Raw genomic sequence first — 16,930 nt, 5'->3', positions numbered from 1 at the left:
GCTGCCCTGCAAGGTACGCAAGACAGAAAGTGGAAATAACTCTTACCGTGCCTCCGACTATCCTACCAAGAGGATACCAGGCTCGTTCATCAAACCAGTTGAGGAACTCATAGAAGCCATTGGAGGTCAGGTGGTGAGTAGACCTGTAGTTGAACCTGCAACATGAGGCAACAAAAAGAAAGAGCAGCACTTGGTTAATTTTGGAAATGCACCAACAATTGTTGAATTTTTTTTAGTTCCAACTTAGCAACTAAGGTATTTTCCTAACAAGGACTGGAAAAAGCAAAAAGTAAAACAAGTGCATTATACGATGAATTTTAAGATTATCCCCATTTATAAATCAAGGCATTTATTCCCAAGCATAAAAAATGCATCAAAGTATAGTATATTTTTTGATAGGTTTACAGACCAAAAACAGCGAGACTTCTTAGTTTAAAACTGGTTTTAAACTATTTTTTCCTCATACGTGACTCCGGATGGACTCAGATTAGGTCTCAAATGTCAGGTGCCAGCTCAGATAAATAAGCTCCAAAAACCAAAAAAAGGAAAGAAGTAACCCGTTTGTTTTTTTCTTTTTAACATTTTTGGTGCCAATGACTGTTCAGACACTCAGCACAGGCCAGGAGGAGTGGAGTCGCGCTGAGAAGCAGTGGCCTCCGCCTGTGTTGGAGTCGCTCTGCCACTACAACGCACAGCTCGTCATGTACTCTGCACCATACACCATACCACCATAATACTTTAATGAGTATTATGGTATGGAGTGTACTCTGCACTCCATATAAGTGCAGAGTACATGACGTCAATTTTCAAAGAAAAAAATGTAAGTAAATATTTATAAAAAAAAGTGTAATAAAAATTTTAAATAAATATTTATTCAAACTAAAAGGAACTTTAGGTACATGTTCTTTTTTATTTCAAATACATCTTTTCCCCCGATCTCGAGATCATAATTCAACATCTGGCTTCAACATTTATTTTCTCAATTTTGACTTTTTTTTTTTTTCAAATATACAATAATTTTGACCCTCTCTCAGCTCCATACTTTAGAGTGGCATCAATTTAAAAAATACATTTCTATTATTCCTTATTTTGAGACAAATGTCTGAGATCACCATGGCAACACATGCATCACCCTGTTGATCCCTGTAGAAAACCAGGTGTTGGGCTAAATAACATCTTCCAGAAGCTGAGTGAACTCTGCTCAGTGAGCTCTGGGCCTGACAGAACCTGTAGAAACTCCATAGAAAGGATTTTCTTTCAGTACAACAGTGAGATGCTGCAGTAAGGTGAAGGGGCACAAACGGAGAAGATGATATCAGAAATTCAGCAAAGCTATTTCAGGTCATTTTGTTTGTGAACGTCGTGTGTGGGAGCAAAACAAAGAAACCAAGCACCAACTGACCTTCACCCTCCCAGGACTAAGGTGGATGGGAGGTGTCACCTGTTTTGTAAGCAAACGGCAGCATGTAGTTTGGCACCTGAAATAAGCAAACTACTTTAACATTCACTAAACAGAATTCCTAAATTCCTTCAGGCTCCAGGAGATTCACTTCAGTCAATCCAACACAGATTCCTTCAAGCTGATCTGAGAGGAGCTCAAAAGCCACTGCTACCTGGTTCAGGGATGGGATCAGGATGTTCCTGCAGCGTCTCCACCTATGGAGGTTTTCCAGGTGAAGTCGATCTTATCCACGGGTCTTATCTACCTCAGCAAAGACCTAAAAATCAACCACTGCTCTCTTTTCCTCTGCTGTGAAAGGTCTGGCTGACAGACAGGCCCACCAGGTCAGGTCTGCCCGTTTACAGTTAACTAAAGTCACCCCACTGTTGAAAATTCAGTAACTTTCTTGCTATATTGAGCAACAATTCACACAAAAAAAATTGGTATTGGTCTAAACTGGAATTGGCCAGGAATAAATGAAGGAATAAAGGAACGAAGGAAGGAGAAAAAGAAGTAAGAAACAAAGAAAGTAAGGAACTAATGAAGGAAAGCAGGAGGGAAGAACTAATTCCAGATCTCAATATCCTCTCTGGCTGTGATCCTGCTGCCCCAGCAGATGACAGCAGAAGTTTGTTCCATAAAGGCTGAAGCAGCACACAGTGTGGTATGCAGCGGCAGCAGAGCGTCAGCAGAGCAGCTCTCAGAGAACATACCTGCTCTTTTCATCACAGACCAGAAAGCTGGGCAGAGAGCCCAATCTGTCCACACTCTCCTCTCCTCTGCTGCCCTCTAAATAATTACTGATGAGTAGGCGCTTAGCGCTGCAGCCGTTCCTCTCACTGATGAGACAACATGGCCTCTACCACAGCCCAGTGTTGGGGAACTTAGGGCACCAGCTCAATGAAACTGAGGAAGCAAACTAAGAGAAGGGGGACAGTTGCCGGGCAACAGTAAGAGAAAGATGTAAAACTTTACGAGCATTATGTGAGGACATGCACAATACTGAGCAATCGATAGTAATGCTGACAACCGTTCGCCTTCAGCCTTCCTCAAAATCCTCCTGTTAACTTTAAAATGGGCTCCAGACATGTAAACCCTGTTGCCATGTTGCCGAGAGAGAAGAGGGCTGGACAAATCAATCAAAAATATGTATTGCAATAGAAACAAGATCAATATCAATAGATAATCTGATAGAACATTCAATACCTTCACTAAACTCTGAACCGCATAGCATTCTGGTAGATGTAGGTAGAGGAAAGGCTTAACCTGCTCAAATTCTCACAACCAGCATCAACCAACTCACTCACTCACTGGTTACCTAGCAACAACCTACTGGGTAATTTACGCAGCAGCAGATTTAGTTTTTGCCACCGTGACTCATAACCATTTAAAAATAAAAAACGGAGTGAAAAATGCCAGACAGAAAAGCCATCGTCAGTTTGGTAGTATTTCAGATATTTGGAAAAAAAAAACAAAAAAAAACTAATCAATAATTATCGATATTGACTGATATGAAACCCTTGTATCACGATATGTTTTTCAGCTGTATCGTAAAGTCCAAAGAGAGAAGCTGCAGAGACATTTTAGCAGGTGAATTTTTCAGTGTTTGTGCTCTAAAGTACAGAATATGTTGTAATACTTTGAAAAATACAGAACCCCAGCTTTTCTTGGTTTCAAGTTTTATTAATATTAATATATTAATATTTATCAGGATAAATCCTGATAAATATTAATTAGCAGCAGCCATGGGGACTCTTCTCTATGCATCATTTCACTGTTAATCAGCTGTTAAATAAAGGTAATAAGCACATTTCAAAATAGATTTTTCAGTTAGACTTGTAAAGTGCTAGATTTTGTGACATTGTTTTCTTGACTTTTCTTAATCCTTTCTGCTCCTGTCTTTGTACCTTATTTATATTTCCTCAAAAAACTTCTCAGTTATCATCAAGTTAGTTTCTTTGTTCCACATATTCAGTCATTAAAGAGAACAGCTCAACAGCAGCTCAGACTCCATAGGGGTGGAACCTTTATGATTAGATTATATTTCAGAAGTAAGAGGAGGATTACTGTTTCAGTGAGCCTGCGAGTTAAGATCCACCAAGATTAAAATCATGCTTTCACAGCATAAAAGCCTTGATTCCAATGACTATCGGTCACAAGTATGGGTGCACTAATTGCAGTTTTTTGGCCAAATACTGAATTCTAAAAAGCTGAATAGGCAATTCAGAATTTGACGAATATGGGTTTGTTTCTGTTTTTTTTAGAGACAAAGTCGCTAAGTTGGTAACAGTGGGTGACTGTTGACTCAGCCCTGGTGGGCAAGTCTGTCAGTTATAAGGTTTCCCCCAGTGCACTATAAGCCTGGCGGGGCACCAGCATTTTTATAAGGCCCTTAGATTTAAACAACAAATGTAATACACTGGATTTCCAGGGGGGCACAGTCTGTGAATATTTGAGACCCCTTCTAAAATGCTAATAACTGCCTATTTTAATAGTTCAAACACCAAATATACATTAATGCACACAGTGAAAACCGTTTTAGCACTACCATGGAAGATAACGTCCACTGTTTTTCTCATCTCTACTGTTGGGAGTATAGTCAACCAGGAGCGAGAAAAATGAATGGCATGCAGTTCTTTGCTGCATTAATATTGCTTACAGTGATACAGCAGTACTCCACAGTGCAATATGATACAGTACCAATGAGTGAGAGATTATTCAAACATGCAGAGTGCAGCTGTGTTTAGACACAGAGATTGGCAAACACTCCGTCTTAACTACAGAGCAGAATACACACCGAGGGGTGAATCAGCTCATTTAGGCTGATCCATGTGTCACCACAGGGCGCTGTACAGAACAACAAACAGGGGCAATTCTAACCCAGTCACATTTACATTCAATCCAACAATACAGTTCAGTCAATCAACTCAAATTCCAGTTCCAAACAGTAGGACTTAGACCAATTAATAAAAAGTGACAGTCAATGGTCAAACACTCATTTTGTAATCTAATAAGCTGAGGAAACTTCCAAAGGTACTGGTAATAATAATGGAGTAGCTAATCATTTTAGCTACTCCAGAAAGCTAATGTTTCTGTAGCTCAGTGTGAGCAAGGAAGAAGAGGCATTTGTAGTAGAGATGCACCAATCTGACAAAATTTCTTTAATCTTAAATGCAAAATGTATAGTTTTGTTTGTATAGTAATACTGTTGGCTTAACTATTGCCCCAAGAATGATGTTCTTTTTTCTAATTCTGCATACTGCAGTTAATATACATATTTGATGAAATTGCTACTATGTCATGACATTATGTTATGACAAATAATCTGTCAGAAAAAAAGGGGAAAAAAACTGAGCTCCTCTTTCTTTTCTCAGTGCCAACTAGAAACAACCAATCAGAGACAGGAGGCGGCTCTTAGCACTGTCAATCACAATCTCGCACAGACATTGTGATTGAGCATTCACACAGTCTGTTGTCTAGGTTAACAGTATAAAAATTGGAACGTCTTGTAGGTTAGTTAGTATGGCCACTGATGACGGCAGATAAACAAGTTTTCCTGTCTCAGTAAGTTTGTTTCTCTGCCATTAGCAAACTGAGCATAAAGTACACAGGGTTGATTGACAGCGCTAAGAACTTCCTCCGGGCTCTGACTGGTTGTTTTGACCTGGGACCGGTGAATTAATTCAGACAGCAATAGTAGATCAAGGAGGAGGTGGAGGAGATCAATATTTTCACAGATTATCTGTCTCATGCCATACGGTCACGACATGGTGACAGTTTGATATATGAAAAACATTCTTTAGAAAAGCTACATACTGCAGTTTTAATTATGATTGACTACTAAATTAGTTGAATAATCATTTCATCACAATTAATCCAATGAATAGTTTCAGTATAGCATGTAGGCATATAGATCCAGGTATAATTCTTACCGACAGTCATCAAGAACTGCGCAGATCTAAACCATACAGAAACATTGTCAAACTGATGAACTTCAGTAAAACTGGCAAAACCTTCACTTTGGCCATATTTAATAGAGAAGTACCTCCCGCCATGGTCTGCTGGATGCTAGAAAGGTCAGACCAGCACGCCTCCACAGGCAGAGAGAAACAAATAAAAAGAAGCCAATTAGCCGCTGATGATAGAAAACAGCTCTGACGAGAGACCAAAGGGAGAAAGCACGTGGGTTCGCAACTTATTTGCGAACTGCAAATAAGTTGCGGTTCGCTCTGCAACTTATTTGCAGAGCAAACTGCAAATAAGTTGAACGTATTCGAGGAACACATCTCCAAAGCAGCTCTTATCACAGAACTGGACCTTGTTTTACCCCGCAACACCTCTGGTTACTGAACTGCCATGGATGAAAACCCTTTAAGTGCCAACCAGGGTGACGTTGACTAAACCCAAAAGATCAAACTAAAACAAGATGACATTAGGGGGTTTCTGGAAGGACCTTCAGGCTCATTACAAAGCAGTTTCATCATCACAGTCTGTCAGAGTGCCTGAACAGCACAGGGATGTTTGCAACAAAGAAATTCACTTCTAAGATTAACAACCTGTACAAAAGTGCCACAGCCAATCACAGTCTTTGTCACAGACGTTTCAATCAATTATAAATGACGACAGCTGGCTTAATTCTGACTAGGTGCCCCTTTAATCACAGAGACAGTTCTGAGGGGGGATTTCATGATGCTACAACACGATGGACGTATAGTGGTGAGATCCCTAAGTATGTATTACTTTAGAAGTACACAGTACATAATGCCTCCAAGAAGATAACCTCCAATTCAAGCACTGTATCAGGAAGTGATGATCAAGAGCGAGAGAACCTTACTCTGCTTTGCAAAGCCCTGAAACATTGGGGAAAAAAAAAACTACTTTAAACAAGATGTAAAAAAAATAATCTGTGAAAAAAGAGTTAGAGTTTAAAGGTGAAGTTCTACAGGAACTTAGGACTCAAAACACAAGACTCAGAGACTCAAGTTTGGTTTGCTGCCGAGTCAGCTCACCTCAGGATGGAAGACACTTAACCATGCAAGGCAAAATAGTTGACTAACAGAGTGGTTCTAGAAGAAATAACTTTTATATTTGTGGAATGATGGAGCATAAGGAAGGAGCCCGACAAAGTTTGTGACTGAACTGTTGAAAAGGCAGACTACGGAGCCTTGATGTACCCGTACTTGATACACAACGGGGACACAGAGCATGCCTGCAAAAACCTGTGACAGATCCAACTCCATGCACAACAATCGTTGGCTTCAAGCAACCCCAGATACAGGAGCAGTTATAAGAAAATGCCAGACTGAAATTTTACAAAAAGCTTTATTTTTATGATGTCCACATCACCAGAATTCAGGTAGATGTGCGAAGCATGTGGCTTTGTAAAAACGATCCTCGAGATAATCTGATTTCAGACACCCTATTGTTAAAAAACACATTGGAAGACCGGATTATGGATCTACCAAAACGCAGATGAAGCAGCCCCAAACAAATGTGGAATTCAAGGATAAATGCCATAGCAGTTATGGAGGAGAAGCTGAATGAAGTATTGCCATGGAAACACACCAACGCTGCAGCTCTGCGTTTAACCAGACCTGGCAGTATATCGGAAGGGAGCTGCAATGTGGTATGATGGCACACTTTAAATGAGCACATCTCCATTTTACAGTGCTGAAAAGCCTTTTGTGAAGATGAGGCGTCTTTCTACCGTTACTGTTCATGAAAAATGAGGTCATCTGAAGCTTCAGTATCTAAGTTATACAACCACTGTTAGAATCTAGATATTTTTATACATTTCCTTAACCAGTTTTCTGAAGTTAATCTGAGCATTTTTTTGAATATACTATAAATACCTAAGACTGAACTCAGTAGGTAGTCCAATACAGGGAATGTGTGTATATGGCTGAATGTTGGAGAACTAAAGTACAAAACTGTGTGCTAATGTCCACTCACGAATATGAAGGACTCTTATGTAGGATGAATGTGGATGGATCTTTTACACTAAAGTGAAGATTTCGTAGTAGAAAAAGTTAATGTGCCACATTCAGATATTCACAGTATTATATGAAAGCATCAACAATACACCATATCAGCGAACAGGTGCAGTTTAAAATTGCAGAGGCTTATGAAAACCATGGGAGTTTTAGTGATTAGGAAAATAGGATGTTGGTATTAAAGGAGTAGGAATGCGCCGATCGATCGCCCTGATTTCTTTAATTTTGAGCAAACGACCGATACCTGCATGTGAAATTGATCTCATCTACCTCTACAAAGATCTGGAAAGTAAGATACGAACATTCACTGTGTATTGTGACCTCATAACATCTGATAGCAGCTGTTTCTACTGACCATACAATTGGAATTACAAAAATAAATTTGTTTCATGGGGGATGCACAGTGGCACAGTTGACAGCACTGTTGCCTTCCACCAAGAAGATCCTGGGTTCAATTCCTGACCCAGGGTCTTTTTGCATGGACTTTTCATCTTCTCCCTGTGCATAGTGAGTTCTTTTCCTCTCACAGTCCAAAGACATGACTGTTAGGTGAATTGGTCCCTATAAATTATCCTTAGGCGTGAGTGTGTGTGTGTATGGTTGTTTGTCCCCTCTCTCTCTGTGTTGCTGTGCGATGGACTGGTGACCTGTCCAGCGTGTACCCCACATCTCGCCTGAAATGCCTTGCTGGAGATAGGCACTAGCACGTCGGGAGGGTGTAAGAAAATGGAATGATAAGAAAAATCCATCCATTTTCTTACACCCATAAGGGTGTAAGAAAATGGATGGATACAATCTGTTTCATGAAAACATCAATTTTGAAGGAACGCACTTTTTTTTAATAAAGTTTTTGCGCTAGGATGAGGTGGTGTTTCAGCTGCGACAAAATTAATGCACTTTGTAAAACTGCAATGGAAAAATGTTTCGCACATCACACGAGTCAACAGCCAGATAACTACTGATTTATCGAGTAAACAAACTTATTCACATGTGATTTTGATTGCATTTCTAATTTAATGGAAACACAGATATTGCAAAATTGCCCTTTTTCAACATTAGCGGAATATCAAAAAAGGTTTTGAGCACAGTTGTAATGGAAACGCAGTTAGTGCCACTTATTTAAAAAAAAAAAAAAAACATTGGTAGTTTATTTGTATGGCACATTCCAGATACAAGGCAGTTCAAAGTGCTTTATGATATAAAGCAGTTCAAAGTGCTTTATGTCATAGAAACATCACGCAGTCATCAACTAGCAAGCTATGAACATTACATTTTGTCAAACGCTCACATCAAAATCATGAAGCAAATGTACATAAAAAGTATGAATCAATGTTTCAGTTATGAATCAAGCTAACTTGGTGGGTTTTTAGTCTTGATTTCAAGCATCTCATCTCAAATGGAATTTGCCACAATATTTTTTCCAAAAATGTATTGGATATGCTTCAAAATGGGTCATGAATTTAAATTGGCCACAATGTAGTGGAAGGCCACTGGAAGTGATAACTGAATACTCTTGTGGAATGTGTAAGGCGTTACCCGTAGAGCTGGGGCAATGGCCGGCATTTGAGACGTGGCTCAGATGGAGCCAGACCCTCAGAGGGAGGTCCAACTAACCAGCAAGCAGCTTCGGCGCACACCAGACAGAGATGAGCGTTAATGAAGCCGTTTTTCTCTCTGCTCTGATTCTACTTCTGATCAGCGCATGTTTAACATGACCAAAATTCAAAGCACTACTGACTACTGGCTAGCTGCCTCATGCCGACGCCGTTTACCGTTAGATCTATAGTGGCTTGATCCGGAGCTTCTGAAGGAGAGCGACCATTAACCAGGCGCATCAAAGGGACGCAGGGTTGTGGGGGGCAGGGGAGGTGAGGAGGAAGGAAGGAGGAGAAGCAGGACAGCAGGGGGCTGATACAACCGTTTGCTCTCCTGCAATGTTATTCCTAAAGATAAACAGCAAAATGACAGCAACCTTGTATCGAAGCACCATGAGGAGCACTGTCATCAACCAGAGTAAATTCACTTTCTGTTTACTCTTAAATGAAAAAACTAGAGATCAGGTTTTTTCCTGCCGATTCCGATCACCCATGAGGGCCGATCACCGATACAGATCACCGATACCGATCACATAATTGTTTTTTTTAATCATAAGCACTACCGGTTACATTATGTGGAAAAAGGAACCATGAATTCACCTTAATTTAGACAAAAACTTGTTTTAATAACTTTTTCCAAGAAATAAACAAAACAGGCATTGTGCAAATTGTACTGCTATCGATAATACTATCTTYAACAGACTGAAAACATATGAAGGCTCKGAAGAGGCTAAATAATGCAAAGAGCCAAAATAAAACCTCTCAACATTGCCAAAAAATTCAAGTATAAAACTTAACATTCAAAGGYAAATACAGGATCCATTACAATAAACAATCCTGAGTTACTGAATGAAAACTTCCTGATAGCATGGCGGCTAGCTGATTACTACTAGTTGTGATTGGCTGTTTCTGACTGAGCCGAGTAATTATGCAGAACAGGGAGGAGATTGATTATTTTTTCAGAGATTATCTGTCTCATGTGAGGACAGCAAAAGTTTTAATACCTATGTAAAATGTATTTTTTTAAGTTAGATGCTGCAGCTTTAAGCAGAGGTTCGGTGTGAGAGTCACTACCAGGTGGAGCAGAAGCGACGCTCCGTCTGTGAAATATTACTACCTGTAGCGCGTAGCAGCGGTTCAACAGCGAGACCAGAACCAGCGTCTTACATCGCAGCTCCAAGACTTAAATAATTTTGTGGGTTATTTAGCTTTCTGTCTATCATGCTAATCGGGGTGAGTGTTTGTAGTTGTGCGCTGCTTTACCTGCCATCTGATCCTCCATATGTCTTTTTTACTGCAGTGAGCCTCGATGTAGCCAAACTCCGTCAAGTATGACATTGTTTTTTTGCCATATTAGATTCGTCGTGTTGATGCATTTTGACGTGCTTCAATTTTCCGCCGCAACACGCAAACTTCCCCATTCACTCAGTGCGTTATAGTTCCACATCGCTTAGGATTTGTTGCTGCGCGTTTGCGCAGAGTGAAGGAAAGAGGAGACCAGCTGCACAGGCAGGCTGCGAAATGAGATGCAGGTGATCGGTTTGTGTGATCGGCAACAAGAGACCGTGATTGGCGATCACCGATCATACACTTTTTCACGGAAATCGGCCGATTATGATCGGCGGCCGATCGATCGGCACATCTCTAGAAAAACCCCCACTATTATATATAGAATATACATCAAAGGTTTATTTAACACAAGACTTCCACTATACGAGTGAAAACTGTCATGTTCCCATCTCCAATGCCAGGAGTGCCAATTTGTTTTCCATTATGGTCCTGATCATTGGAACCTGAATCTGAAGAATTTTCATTCAAATCTTGACATCCAGCTGTCTGTTCAGGATACTGGTATAGTGGTACATCATTTACTCCCATAAAGAATAAAAGAAGGATTCTTTTCCCATTCCTATTCATGCAATATCAATATTTTGATTTCATTTCTGCTTTAAAATATTAGTAAAACCTAGTTCCTAAAAAGTACTCAGGAGAAAAACTAGAAAAATATACTGCAAACATAGTTTTTATATGTTCTTAAAAAAATATCACCATCAGTAAAAAGGAAAAAAACAAACAAACAAAAAAAAAAAGATTGAATCATTTAAAATGACTATGATCTGAAACCAGCATGCAGAACTAAAATTGTTGCGTCTTTTATCCCTAAACATCAGCCAGATTTGAGGTTTTGGCCAAACGTTGCCAAAATTTTCTACTAACTTCCTGATGTGGGCAAAGGACAGAACACAGGCACATTCACAGACACCGGAGGACTCCCACGATTCCCCAGCTAACCAAATATCTCGTTTACATAAAGCCACCTGTCAAACAGTGGAGGAGGGTGATGGAACAATGAAGCACTGTAAGAATAAATTTCACCGTGTCGTGCTGCATTAGGCTCCCAGAGAGCGATGGCGCAAGAACTAAAGGATTCTCACCCAGGAAGAGCTTTCAGGTCTGCTCTGTGTGAGCCAGCAGACAGACACCAGGCCGGCCGTTAAATCCACACCAGCAGACTCAGTAATCATTAAACGCTTCTCAGTGATGCAATGCAGACTTGGAAAACGCAACGGCCAAATAGAAGGCTTGGGTAGTTTGAGATTAGAATGTAAGCTGGTGGACTCACAAATTAAATACAACAAAAAACAAAAAAACACAGCAATTTTGTTTAATGAATTGTGCTTGTCAAGCAAATATGTAGCGTGCAAAAAAAGTAGCTCCTCATCTGAATGAAAACACTGGTGGCCTAATTCTGCAACCTGCAGAATAAGCTCGTCAAGCCAGGGGTGACTTGACGAGCTTATAAACTTTTGCAGCCCCAGATTTTAATGTCCTTATGTTTAAAACTGCACTCCTGCTTCGTCCACCATATTTACAAAAACAAATCTCAAAGGCCTTCCCTCAGGCTGGCAGGCCACCAGGCTTTACTTGCGCCCCCAACAGTCTAAGCATTGTTTATTTATTACTGGGGTTTTTAAACACCAGTACAGTGATAGCAAAGATGGGTGAAATTGTCTCTTTGGGTCACCAAATCCTTTGTCACCAAAGATCCTTTGTGGTCAGTATGGTTGTGAACACAGAGGACTGAAGTTAGATTAATTTTTTTAATTCACCTTAACTCCATAACCACTGCCTGTTTTTACCAGTCTGAACACTGAAAACTTCAGCAAATAAAGTGACGAGTCCCGGACAAAGGATAAAAAAATTTTGGATACTAAATAGGATGAAATCATTGAAGTACAAAAAAATATATATTAGAGGTGTGCCGATCGATCGGCCACCGATCATAATCGGCCGATTTCCGTGAAAAAGTGTTTGATCGGTGATCGCCGATCACGGTCTCTTGTTGCCGATCACACAAACCGATCACCTGCATTTCATTTCGCAGCCTGCCTGTGCAGCTGGTCTCCTCTTTCCTTCACTCTGTGCAAACGCGCAGCAACAAATCCTAAGCGATGTGGAACTATAACGCACTGAGTGAATGGGGAAGTTTGCGTGTTGCGGCGGAAAATTGAAGCACGTRGGGTGAAGCASGTCAAAATGCATCAACWCGACAAATCTAATRTGGCATAAAAACAATGTCATACTTGACGGAGTTTGGCTACATCGAGGCTCACTGCAGTAAAAAAGACGATCAGATAGCAGGTAAAGCAGCACACAGCTACAAACACACGGATTAGCATGACGGTCAGAAAGCTAAACAAATAACCTGCAAAATTATTTAAGTCTTGGAGCTGAAATGTAAGACGCTGGTTCTGCTCTCGCTGTTGAACCGCTGCTACGCGCTACAGGTAGTAATATTTCACAGACGGAGCGTCGCTTCTGCTCCACCTGGTAGTGACTCTCACACCGAACCTCTGCTTAAAGCTGCAGTATCTAACTTATAAAATACATTGTATATATGTATTAAAACTTTTGCTGTCCTAACATGAGACAGATAATCTCTGAAAAGATAATCGATCTCCTCCCTGTTCTGCTTAATTACTCCGCTCAGTCAGAAACAGCCACTCAGAACTAGCAGTAATCAGCTAGCCGCCATGCTATCAGGAAGTTTTCATTCAGTAACTTAAGATTGTTTATTGTAATGGATCCTGTATTTGCCTTTGAATGTTAAGTTTTATACTTGAATCTTTTGGCAATGTTGAGAGGTTTTATTTTGACTCTTTACATTATTTAGCCTCTTCAGAGCCTTCATATGTTTTCAGTCTTTTAAAGATAGTACTACCGATAGCAGTACAATTTGCACAATGCCCGTTTGTTTTGTTTTTTTCTTGGAAAAAGCTATTTAAAAGCTTTTATCTAAATTAAGGTGAATTCATGGTTCCTTTTTCCACATAATGTAACCGTAGTGCTTATGATTAAAAAAACAATTATGTGATCGGTATCGGTGATCAGCCCTCATGGGTGATAGGAATCGGCAGGAAAAAACCTGATCGGCACATCCCTAATATATATACTACTTGTATTTTATATGTCCACATAGCTACCTTGTTATATTTTCAAATTCCCTGTCAACTTTAAACATTTTCAAGTTTAACACAATGGGCTGCTAGATGACTGCCTGGCTTAGGAAGTTTTCTGGAGTAAACCTCGTCTCCCTTTCAATCTCCAATTGTTCTCAAGACAGGGTGGATTGCCAAGGATCCTACCAGACCTGTCCTTAAAATCCAAGGAAACAAGGATATGTTTGGGGGAGCCTTTTGATTTGGCCTTCCTTTATCACATTGCTGTTACGTAATCAACCTTCAGATGCTGCCTGTGAAGGGTACAGTCCCTGAACTCGGACACACCTCATAGACAGGACAACCAGAGGTTAGGAAAAACATTGTCTTGTCTGATGAGTATGTATTTTATTTAGATGGTAAGGTCGGAATTTTGGGGTAAATCTGAAAGCATGTTTCCATCCTTTCTGGTATCACCGCTGTAGGCTGGCTGGTGGTGTAAAGCAAACAAATTTAAAAGATTTTAAACATCACTGCACATTACACAACTGGGTTGGATTGATGGCCTTAGTCTCTCATAGACTCAAATGTTAGTATGTTTTTATTTGTAATCCCATACTTGGAATTCTTCCTTCAGCTTCCAGGGATTCCTGCAGTGTATTATAAGCCTGGCGGGCCACCAAGCTTCACTTAGACACCCTGTACAAAAATGGAAAGTTCACCTTTAGGACTTAAAAGTCCAAACTGAACTTTGAGAGAAATTGTTTCAGGTTTTTGTTTTTGCTCCATCTGCTTGGAGCAGAAATACACAAACCTCAGGTTGCTGTTGTCACTAAAATGTTTTTAAGATGGATTCTGAGAAGGAATCATTCATCTGTAAATGTTTCACTTGTGGAATCTTTTAGCCAACTTATTTATGATGGTGTTAAGTTTTTCTGTTTTGCTGTGAATGCCCTGTATACTGTGTTGCTGTCAGAGATGTTTAATTTTTTTTCTGGTGAAATAAAGGTTAATAATAATAATGATAATATTAATAAAGATGTGAAAGAACTGGCACCAACTTTCTATCCTCCAACTGGGTATTTCTTTCCCATCTGCAGCTGCTAAATTTTACAAATAAAGCAAAGCATGTTCTTGAAGATCAACTTGATTCCATTGTACAGTCACCATGTCAACCAGAGGACCTTTGGGAAGTGTTGGACTGGGAGCTTTGCATGGTGAAAATGTCAATACAGATCTTTGTAGCTATGTTTTCTATCCAAGTGTCATGTGAATATTAAGAGAACTTTAAAAATGACACAAATAAAAACGGAAAATGTGATTAGGTATGTTTCCATCAACTGGTCTGCAGGGAATCAACCAGGCTATGCTAAGTATGATTTTTGTCAGATGTTGGTGGCTATAATAAACAGGAAGTAGAGGCTGCAAACTAGTATGGAGCACACATCTCAGGAAAATGAAGACAGTGCTCCCCTCTGAGCTGGAGTTTTGGACTTTGGATTATGCGAGTTTCATGAGTCTGGTAAGACACAGACACACCAGTGGATGCCAGCGTTCACTACGTCAGAAATTATTCAACAAATGTATTTCCATCTCCCTTTTTGCCCATCAACTCTTTAATGTGAAAGCCAAAAATCACATCAAGCAAGCATAAAAACATTTTTGCAAAATCTAGTAAGTATTCTTGAATTTTGCTGTTTCCATCAACATTTTCCACTTTCCCCACACATTGAAAAATGTACATAAAGAACCTTGATGGAAACAATGTTAACAGGTTAATATCTCAGGAATATTTCCAACAGTTCCTTACATTCAAGTCTTGAGGAACTCAGTCATATCTGAAGTTAAAAGGGAGGCTGTCTACCAATAATCTGTGCTTAATAAACTGGCTGGTTAGTGCATGTCTGAATATCATCCCCAATTTTTGTTCCTTGTGCAGCTTTTGCATTCAGCTTTGAAAATCTGCAAACACATCCTAAACCAGCCACATAACTCTGATCAGTGTACAAGTGTGCACCACTAGATAGAGACTTAAAAAAAACCAAATCAGTTGCATGAGATAAGTAAGAAGTTAATTTCACTTCTAAAACTGAAGGAAAGGTGTTTATAATTAAGGAACATTCTAAAGTCTACAGGAACCGTTTCTGCAGTGTGTGGCAAAACTGCAAAGCAGCTGAGAATCAGAACATGCGAACATTACAGCCTGCAATCAGTGCTGCTGCTCCAAAGCAAGTCAGAGGTGAACGCTGAGTAAACACGGAGAAATCTGGCAGAGGGACTGGTGGCGCAGCAGTTTGTTTCCGGGTTGAAATTGTCATCATTCCCCCAAATTTCCTACGCTTCTGCTGCTTCTGAGCTTCTTTCTATCAGCAACAGCACGTTCAGGATCACCCAGAAAACTTGCGGGAAAACACCGGAATATGTCTTAAAGAAGGCTCCGTAAATCGACAACTTACCAAGGGTCAAACTCATGAATGATGCTCTCGAAGCGGATGACAGCGAAGAGCCTGGAGCTGAAACCGGCCAGACAGGCCAGAAACAGGATGGTGAAAGACAGTAGGGACTGCCAGCCGGCCGGCTGCGACAGGCCGCCGGACAGACCTCCCCCGGCGCCAGCCATGCCGTCTCTCTCCGCCGCCGCGGTGCTGCTGCGGCCATTCCCAGAGTACGTCGCCGCGGAGGTCAGCGAGGATTTGTGTTTGCTCTCGGAAATCTGGTGATGCTCCGCCATTATTCTACGTCAGCCCCGCGGTGGCAACCAAGCAAATGGAGCTATCTCTTATCACACAGGAAGGGACCCCCCTCTTGCCTTCCTATTCTGCGCCACGCTTCACTTCCTAGCCACTCGCAGCACCTTCCCCGGACACCCCGGACCCCTCCAAGGTAGCTTCTGAGATTCCCGACTGTCTGACCTTATTCCCCGCTGAAGGTAGGAGCAGCTAGATGATTCCTGGGAATCACATTGCAGCACAGTTTGGCTGCACCCTAGAAGTGTCACACGCGGCTCGAGGAGTTCCTCCTTCCTTCCTTGGAGCTGAATGAAAGGGGCGGGATCTGTTCGTGGAACAGGAAGAGTCGTCAGCCTCTCACAACGAGACAGGTACAGCGTGGACGGACACGGCTGCTGCGGAAATCCAATCCGGTGACACGGCGCGTGACAGACAAGCATAAGGACTAATGAGAAAGCCGAAGCCTGATCCGCATGACGTTCCTCCCTCCCCCCACCCAACAAGCAAAAGCCGTTGAGGCGGGGGAGGGGCCGACTGCGGTACAGGTGACCAGCTTTCTTATAGCATGGACTGATGGCTCCTGGTTCAGTGGCACTTTTTTTGTGAGATTAACTGAAACCAGATTTAAATAGAGAAAACATTTGCGCAACATATAGAGAGGTTATCTGTAAAATTATGAATTTTATGAAATCATAATTTAAATACTAATGTATTAAAACTGGAGATAAATATA

General features: G+C 40.8%; 2 protein-coding genes across 2 annotated transcripts in view; one reads left to right on the top strand and one right to left on the bottom strand.

The window, feature by feature from the left end:
- LOC103465888 (dolichyl-diphosphooligosaccharide--protein glycosyltransferase subunit STT3B-like) overlaps positions 1 to 16,199 on the bottom strand; it is a 34,362-nt gene extending 18,163 nt beyond the window's left edge. The window contains exons 1-2 of the mRNA XM_008411089.2: positions 15,925 to 16,199; positions 47 to 155 (exon numbers count right to left, since the gene is read on the bottom strand). Coding sequence (XP_008409311.1) covers positions 47 to 155; positions 15,925 to 16,199 — 384 coding nt within the window. The remainder of the gene's footprint in view (positions 1 to 46; positions 156 to 15,924) is intronic.
- The window catches only part of LOC103465889 (acidic amino acid decarboxylase GADL1), a 34,100-nt gene continuing 18,300 nt past the window's right edge, over positions 1,131 to 16,930 (top strand). The window contains exons 1-2 of the mRNA XM_008411090.2: positions 1,131 to 1,448; positions 1,535 to 1,673. Of these exons, the coding sequence (XP_008409312.1) occupies positions 1,428 to 1,448; positions 1,535 to 1,673 (160 nt within the window). The 5' untranslated portion in view covers positions 1,131 to 1,427. The remainder of the gene's footprint in view (positions 1,449 to 1,534; positions 1,674 to 16,930) is intronic.

Source organism: Poecilia reticulata, linkage group LG6 (assembly GCF_000633615.1).
Source record: "Poecilia reticulata strain Guanapo linkage group LG6, Guppy_female_1.0+MT, whole genome shotgun sequence".
NCBI lineage: Eukaryota > Metazoa > Chordata > Actinopteri > Cyprinodontiformes > Poeciliidae > Poecilia > Poecilia reticulata.
This window is presented reverse-complemented; position numbering and strand designations above follow the sequence as displayed.